The 9,024-nt window shown below is 40.6% G+C and overlaps 1 protein-coding gene across 2 annotated transcripts in view; it reads right to left on the bottom strand.

The window, feature by feature from the left end:
- Positions 1–9,024, bottom strand: part of XRN2 (5'-3' exoribonuclease 2) — a 112,303-nt gene that overhangs the window by 82,992 nt on the left and 20,287 nt on the right. For both annotated transcript variants that reach the window (XM_019516121.1, XM_019516120.1), the window contains exons 2-9: positions 6,742–6,869; positions 6,552–6,663; positions 5,237–5,348; positions 2,547–2,605; positions 2,378–2,467; positions 1,135–1,207; positions 968–1,018; positions 406–563 (exon numbers count right to left, since the gene is read on the bottom strand). In XM_019516121.1, coding sequence (XP_019371666.1) covers positions 406–563; positions 968–1,018; positions 1,135–1,207; positions 2,378–2,467; positions 2,547–2,605; positions 5,237–5,348; positions 6,552–6,663; positions 6,742–6,869 — 783 coding nt within the window. The remainder of the gene's footprint in view (positions 1–405; positions 564–967; positions 1,019–1,134; positions 1,208–2,377; positions 2,468–2,546; positions 2,606–5,236; positions 5,349–6,551; positions 6,664–6,741; positions 6,870–9,024) is intronic.

Raw genomic sequence — 9,024 nt, forward strand, 5'->3', positions numbered from 1 at the left:
GGGGGGGGGAAAAAAACAAAAAACCAGCTGTTACACTAAAGTGCAGATATAAGAGTTATACAGCAATAGCTTATACCAGTATCATTCAATACCCATACAATTGTTACATGTACAGATTCTCAAACCCTTATGATTACAGAGGGAAAAGAATTCAAAATACCTATAGACTTTATTAGTAGCTTTACCCTACTAAACCACAGAGGTTTAGTGAGGATTTCAGATTTGCACCATGGGTTTTAGGATGGCAGAACAGTGACACCCATATTTTCCTTTTATCTAAGAAGAGCCAGCTACCTGCACTGATACTGATACTACTGAACCTTAAAAATAAGCTCTGTGGACATTAAATAGACAACAACTAAGCTGACATAGAAAAAGATTTCTACAAGCTGTTCAAGCTCTTACCTCGCCTTGTTTTTCTCTTGGCAAACCTTGGCAATCTTTAACTTCATGTCCCAGCTGGTTACAAAGAGCACAGGGTCTGGGTTTATTCGGTTTAAACTCTTCTCTGATTATAGTGAAGTTTGGCTCATGTGTGGCTAGCCCAAGCATAATCAAATCAGCTACCAGCCAAAGAGAGAAAGAATAGGTAACAAAAGGAAGAAATTATTAAAGATGCTTTAAGAGTCAAAGAACCAAATCACTTAATTTTAAATAAGTGTTAACTAAGAGGCAGGTGTGCTTTAAAGTACATTTTGAATGATCTTAAGAAAAAATTGGCATTTGATACTACAGATGTAAATTAAATATCTTCCTTCAACTATGAAAAATACTGAATATGGATAACATTCAATCCTCTTCCTTCCCCCACCTCCAGTAAAATAAACTGTGCTTCTGAAAATAGGTATGGTAGCCAAATGCCAGGACACTTCCAATGCATGCATCATGCTGAGCATTCAGCTAACAATCTAGAAACTGCCAATGTTAGAAAGCTTAATTACCAATATAATCTTAGTAAAGGACTTACCATCAGCCCCACATAAACAATGATGAGTGTTTGGATCATGGTTTGGTTGAGCTAAACAAAAAAAACCACCATCATTCAAATCATACTGTTGTGTGCAATTGAACTGATATTTCTGAACATACCTAAAAAAGTGCAATAAAAATGCACACATTTTAGGAAGCTTTTACCTCTTTGCCTTCTAATGTAATCCATGATTTTATGTTCACCTTCACCAGGAGCACTAGCATCTGATAAAATAACCTATGAAATATTTACAGCAATGTCAAATAATGTAATGGCAATAGGAAACAATAAAAATATATAAACAAACAAACAAACAAACGTTTAATGCATTTGTGTTCCTAACTATCTGATTTCTGATCACTCAAAGTCCTGTTTAACTTTATCTAATCTATTTTAACTCCTACTGAAATTACACATGTGTACTGCATTCTAATGTAAGAGTCATTTGCTATTTAGGATCTCACAAATAACTGTATTCAAACAAATTTCAAACAATTCTATGTTTCTGTTAATCCAATTAGAATACTCAGAAAAGTTATCAAGATCTTGCTAATATAACTCAAGTTTCCAAGTAAATGGTTAAGTCAACCAGCAGTGTAAGGATGTATTGGACTAAACACTTAGACCCCTTAAAATTCGAAACCCCAGACACAAATACCACAGCAATGCAGCCATAAAGTACTTCGACACACACTGGAGTTTATAAATTCACTTTTTTCCAGAAAGGGAACTATAGGGCAGCTGACCCTGCTTAATTAGAACATAATTAAAAAGAATCTATGGAAAACAAAACAGGCCGCAGCATCTTAAGTCAAATAATTCAGCTTTTAACACAGGGTAAATACAAGGTTATCAGTTAACAGGAAGAAACTTAACAGAAAAAGCAAGTCCAGAAAGGCAAGAAAACAAGCGATACGAGTCATTTTCTTGTGTGTCACTGTGGGGCTCACCATCACTTCCAATAAATGAGATGAACTCAGGCCTAATACTTGTCACTTAAATGAAAACACAAGTTCTAAAATACATGTCACAAACAAGGGGCTAAATATGCCAAACAATTCTGTATCTTAAAAGAAGGATTTCTCAAAGAAGGAAGGATTCTAGGGAGTCCTACTTCACCCCAATATAAAAAACTATTATTACCCTTTAAAAAATGTTATCTAAATTCAAAACAAATAGCTCTGCTGGATAGTGTTATTAGAATTAAATGTATCTCTTCAGTGAAAAGCCTTAAGTTGTGGCAGGGGATGCTCAGATCAGATGTGCAAGCCAGTCCATCTCCAGATACATCATAGTGCCAGATGGCAAGTCTAATCTGCTGTTAAAATTTACACTGTTCAATCACACCACAGTCCAGTCTAACAGAATCACACTAATTTTCTTGAAGTATCAAAGTGAGAAACTTACTGTCAAATTTTTCCATCCTGGGTCATTGTTTAAACGATCAGCAATGTAATAGCGAAGGCATTTAGCTAGATTGTCCATAAACTCAGTTCCCTAAAAAGCGATAGAAAAAAATAAATTAGCCCATCATTCTGGTGCTAGCAATAGCTGAGTAAAGTAAAAGACTACTTACTGGGGTAATACAATTGCTATCAAATCTCTCTTTCACTTCCTCTGCAGGAAGAATGCCACCTACAGAAACAAAAATAATTAAAAAAAAAAAAACACATTAAAATAAACTAATATGGGAAAATAGCAATATTTTTGCATGGATAATTAAGAAACAAAATATGGGTTGCTCAGTACTCTTTTATTAGGGGCTACTTTTGACCTTTTTCAACAGCAAGCTGCTCTTACCATCATGTTACACCTGAACAAATTAAGGAGCAGAAAATTACAAGATACTATAATTAATAATATTCATGAACTAGATTATTGAGGTGGTACGAATCTATAATTTTACTACTCCCCATTAAAAGTGTTGTATGTGGATGCATCAGGAAGAGCCTTCCTTGAAGTGCAATGAAGCAATGTTGTTTTGGTGGAAACTTATTGGACTAGCTGTATAGTTGGAAAAGATGTTAAACAAGCTTTCAGACACCATGTGCCATTATTCAGATGTGGAGAAAAAGCAAATGGCATATTTCCTGGACCATCATTGCTACACCAACATTTGAACTCTAAGCATATGCAGAGACAAACAAATTATACCTAGTTTAAAGGGGCAGCTTACCCCTGAGTGACAAGGCTAAGTAACTGCAGCTGACATGGTTAGTTCTTCTCCATCCCCCTCTCCTTTAACTCAGCATAATTTGTTCATCCATCCATACCCTAAAATAGGTCAAACATTAAGAAATAATGTACATCCTATACAATCTCCCTTACACTTCCATTGTTCACACACTGCTACTCATTTGGTCATTCAGGATCCTGAGCTGGCAAAGCTATTTGACCTCTCCCTTTCTCCAGTCTCATAATACAGGCTCTCATGGAAGTTTTATTATTTCTCCCTCTGACACTTCTAGTCTTCCCCTTCTGTTCGACAACAGCTTGCACCTTGATGCTCTCACCTGGACTGCTGCAACTTCATAGTTTCATAGTAGCTAGGGTCAGGAGAGACCTGATCAGATCATCTAGCCTGACCGCCTGCCACAGGCAGGAACGAATGCTGGGTTCACAAGACCTTAGACAGGTGATCATCTAACCTCTTTTTGAATTTGCCCAAGGTAGGGGTGAGGACCACTTCCCTAGGAAGTTGGTTCCAGATTTTGGCCACCTTAAATGTAAAAAATTGCCTCCTGATCTCTAACCTAAACCTGTTCTCCATCAGCTTATTACCATTGTTCCTCACCACCCCAGATGGTGCTGGGGAGAATAGGGCTCTTCCTATTTGCTGATGATCTCCCCTGATGAGTTTGTAGGCAGCCACCAGGTCCCCCCTCAGCTTCCTCTTGCTGAGGCTTAGTAGGTTCAGGTCCCTCAGTCTCTCCTCATAGGGCCTGTCCTGCTGCCCTCTCACCAAGCCGGTGGCCCTACTCTGAACCCTTTCCAGGCTGGCCACATCCTTTTTAAAGTGCAGTGCCCAGCACTGGATGCAGTACTCCAATAGCGGCCTGACCAGTGTCGCATAGAGGGGGAGTATCACCTCTCTGGACCGGCTTGAGATACATCTTTGGATGTATGACAAGGTATGGCTGGCCTTGCTGGCTGCAGTCTGGCATTGGTGGCTCAAGTTCATCTTGGAGCCAGTAATAACTCCAAGATCCCTTTCTGCCTCTGTGTTTTCAAAAGGGGAACTCCCCAGCCTGTATGTATGCTGTGGATTCCTTCTCCCAAGGTGCAGTACCCTGCGTTTGTCTATGTTGAACCCCATCCTATTTTCACCTACCCACTTTTGCAGTCTGTCCAAATCTAGTTGCAGCCTCTCTCTCCCTTCAAGTGTGTCCACCTCGCCCCGCATCTTAGTGTCATCAGCAAACTTGGACAACTTGCTTTCAGCCCCCTTGTCCAAGTCTCTGATGAAGATGTTAAACAGTGCGGGCCCGAGGACAGGGTCCATCTCGCCAGGTTGAGTACGACCTGTCCACCACTACTCTCTGGGTGTGTCCTAACAGCCAATTTTTTCCCTGTCCAACTGCGCAGGCATCAATGCCACAGTTGCCTAATTTATTGATGAGAATGGGGTGAGAGACAGTGTCAAAGGCCTTCTTAAAGTCTGGAAAGACTATGTCCATGGCAACACCACGATCCAAGGATTTAGTCCAAGGATTACTTGGTCATAAAAGTCAATCAAATAGTAAAACTTCCTTTTACCCAGCTCTCCTAACTCGTTTATCCAACTCAGCTTGCATGCTTCAGCTAAAGACATGTCATAGCCATGAGTTCAAGCTCAAATTGACCTTCATTTTCAAGGTACTACTTATATCCACTGTTTTTTACTCCTACCCAGCAGTCCCGTCTTTCATTTTGTTGCTCTCTCTCTCTCTTCCCCCTCACTTGCACTGTAGCGCCTCATGCATGCAACCATCGCAATACTTTTGATTAGCTTTCCATTATTCCTGCTCTAATATCCAAACTTCTTTCAAAAAAATTGCTCAGAATGAAATCAGTCTTCCATAGGCTTTGGACAGAGGCAGAGGGGAGAAACAAACACAGCCATAATCATCTGCTTTGGACTGAAAACAAGAATCTCTATTTTTATAATTATTACAGATTATACGATCCACTCATCTGGCATTGTATAAATAAAACTATGATCTAGAATAAACACTGTTAAAAGCATCAGTTACCAAACAGTGCCTGATGTGATGCACTCATCTCTACCTTTTGCCAGTATCTCTTGTCTTACTCTTTGCTTCTCTTCTGTAGCTTCCATCCCCTCCTTCGATGCTCTGAATCTTCTGGATCTCTGTTGATTCATTTTTGCACGGGGAGCCTAAAATACACATTACAGGCATTTATTCAACATTGCATTGAAAAACAGTTTTGTGCCACCCAAAGCCACCAATAAGCTTAAAAGGTTCCCTAGTCTAGAAAGTGTATCTACTCGAGACTGCAGCTGCATGTATGCATGGGCATTTATCAGCCAAATAATCAGTCACAACAGGCTGATTTCCAATTCAGTCGATTTTCTTTATATTGGATGGATGTATTGGAGCACCTCTGTAGCCAACAGTTCTGAAATTACTTCAGTCACTCCTTTTGCATGCTAAGGTATATCCCACTCAGTCCTGCTGATCTGAAAACATCTAGCTTTTTTAAGCAGTCCCTAACCTGTTCTTCTACCACTCTAGGCTTTTTGTCTCCTTCTCCATCTTCGCAGCCAAATGCACTCTTCATCTGGTTGCTATTCCCACTTGTGAAGGCTGAAGTGAAAAGAGGCATTAAATACTTCAGCCTTCTCTGCATCGTCCATAACTAGATTGCCTTGCACATTCTGTAAGGGAGCTATGGTTTCTTTGATCTTCCTTTTTACATATTTGTAAAATCCCTTCCTATTGCCTTATATCACTTGCCAGTTGCCTCTCAAATCATGTCTCAGCCTTTCTAATTTTCTTCCTGCACATCCATGCGATGTTATACTCTTCCCCAGAAATATGACCAAGTTTGCACTTTTTGTAGGATTTTCTGAGTTTCCAATTCCTTGAAGAGATTGGTGTCCACCCAGGCTGATTTTCTGTTGCACTGTTTCAATGCTTCTGTTGCGTCTGAACGCTTAAAACAACCTCCTTTAAAGTACAGCCAATTTGGGAGGAAGCTATCAAGTAACACTCATACACAAGTACTTGAAATCTTTCACCAAACTATTAAATTAGTTGCTAAGGTGTAAATGCATGCATTTCTGTAGTTTTCTGATCTTTTCCTAGTAGTACATTGTGTAAACTAATTTAATAGATGCTGACGCTAAAATAGAAAGTCCCAATATCAACACACTAGGGAATAAAGCCGCCTTTGCTAACGTTTCTATGCCATTCTGCAAGATGAACTGTATTGACTGTTTGATGATGAGTATACGATTGAATGATAAACTGAACTATATGTACTTGAAAAATTTACCCAACAAAGTTTATGAAAGCTGGAAAAATCAACCTTAGCTTACTGTCAGCTACTAGAACAAAATAAGTAAGTCAGTACTTACCACCCCATCTATTGCCATATAGAGAAGTCGCCTTGGTCTTATGATGTTAAAAAGTCTGTCGATATACTCAAAAATTGCAACCATCATTTCATCTTCATTTTTGGGTGCTGGTCTATAATTTAAGGCACCTTGGTTAGTGTCCCAAGTCATGAAAAATACAAATGGTTTTTGAAATAAGAAAGTCACTTACTTATCTTCAGGATGTGTACAAGGATGAATAATGCCATTCATATCCAAATACAGGTTATCAAACTCCACCTCATTGGGATTAGGTTTACTAGTATCAACTGGAATTTTGACTCCATTGCATTCTTTAGGCTGTGAACACAGAAAAAAAATATAAAGCTTTCATTATTCAAATATAAATGGTTACAAATATGGCAACAAGGCTGTGAGACATGCATGTGACCCAAAGGACATGAGGGGTTTTAAGGGTAGAGAGCAAAATAAGGTGTAATTATTAAAGTCCCCTTCCAATTTAATTATATATAAACCATGCCTACATTATAAAAATAGCCGTATTTAAAAATGGTCTCCAGCAAGCACTACTCTGTGTGGTTATATGTTCCCCAGATAAGAAATAAAAGCTTTACCATAGTTCGCCAGAATTAAAACACTGCTCTCTAAAACAGTCTCATTTCTCCTGTCTACAAAAGCAAAAGGAAATTTTGTAGTGATGGCAAGGCTTTATATAATCCCTCTAAATTTCATTAACTGTAAGATGTTAAAGCCTGTCAACTGCTGCTTCTTATAAATGTGCTGCTTACAATCACCAGGTTTTGTGATTTTTGTTCTATTTTTTTTATGCTAGGGATGAACCACCACATTTAAACAAATCAATGTAACATCTATTTACTGACGTTAAATATTTGGCTTACAGAACTTTTCCTCACCCTCATTTTTTACAGTAGTCAAAGTAAAAAAGTGCCATATTTTGGTTTATCTTATTAGATTTTGGGGCACAGCAGATCACTTATATTCATCATGCTAAATATCCAGTAACTCAGAAGGGACAATGGAAGACTAGGTTCCCAAAGCAGAGAAAATAAAATAGTAGAGTTCAGGGCGTGAAAGACCAGGAACAGCCTTAAGAAGCAAGCTTTCTTTTGTTTTTGCAGAGACAGATATCATACTCCACCCCCTCAACTTGCCACTTTCCCCTTTCTAGGGGAAAGGAAAAGAGATGTGTGGCATTATACTTTGTGGATGCCATACATCTAAGGCACATATCCTTTGAACATACAACCACCTCAGCTGAGGAATTCATCTGCAAGTATCCACCACTCTAGACTTTAATTATTAGTCACAGTGCCTTGTAGATGAACTCTAGTACTCAAATTCCCATTATTCATTAGAGTAAGTTCTAACTTCTGTAACTCAATTTCTTAATTTCATCCTGCTGCTAGATTTTCTCTACTGATACCGACAGCCAATTATTCTCCAGGTGTATTGGCCAATACTGATCCGATAACTGTGGAGAGCAGTGCCGTCCAGGTAAGTCTGTGGATGGAAAGGAGTGTGGGGGGAGGGAAGGGGTGTGGAGGGTGGGGTTAGATCGAGGCCCCAGCAGGGAGGGAGACAGGGGCTGAGGCACTGACCAGCCAGGACGGTGAATGGGACCCTGGGGCCAAGGCTGGGAATGGGACAGCCACGGGAGGCTTGTCCAGAGGATCCATGTCCTGGTGCTTAAAAATGGCGGTGGGGTGCTTGAACTAAAGCTTGTGAAGTGAGCTTTAGCTCAAGTGCTGCAAACACCGTTTTTAAGTGCAGGAATACTTTGAACTGGAGCAGAGCCAAGTGGGGCGAGGGCAGATGAAGGCTGCCTGCTGTGGGCTGGGACTCTCTACCCTGCTGCCTTTGCTTCGGGATTTTGCCATCACTGGAACACGCAAAAAATAATAATTTACATGCCTCACTCTCACTTATCCTTTGGTCTCAATTCTCTAACGCATGTAGGAGAAGAGGCAGTAATTCTACTATGGTTACCTATACAGGTACACCGATACATCGGTCTGATATTGGATTGGCATCGATATAAAGAAAATTGACTGCATCAGAAATTGGTCCAATATGGCCAATAATTTGGCCCAGGGGGTTTTCAACCTTTTAAAATAAGCGTACCCCCTTCTCAGTTTCAGCTCATGTACCCCTTCATATTTTTTTCTTGTTTTTAAGTGCCCGGGGGGGGGGGGGGTGCAGATTGAGGCCCCTGTAGTAAGGGAGTTGGGCTGGGGCAGGCACTGCACAGCTAGAGCAGGGCATGGGGAGTGGCTCATTAGGGGAGGGTGGAGAGTGGGGGTGGCTCCTGCTATTACATGTACCCCAGGAGCATGGGGGCTATGTGCTCCCGGATCTACATGGGGCAGGGTGGGCTGCCCCAGCAGTGGGGGAGGGAATGCGGCTGGGGCTGAGGCAGACGCCGTGCAGCTGGAGCAGGGCACGGGACTGAGCTGCACGTGGGGGGGGGGGGGGG

The sequence above is a fragment of the Gavialis gangeticus genome, unplaced genomic scaffold (assembly GCF_001723915.1).
Source record: "Gavialis gangeticus isolate Ggan-Ray unplaced genomic scaffold, GavGan_comp1, whole genome shotgun sequence".
Classification (NCBI taxonomy): Eukaryota; Metazoa; Chordata; order Crocodylia; family Gavialidae; genus Gavialis; species Gavialis gangeticus.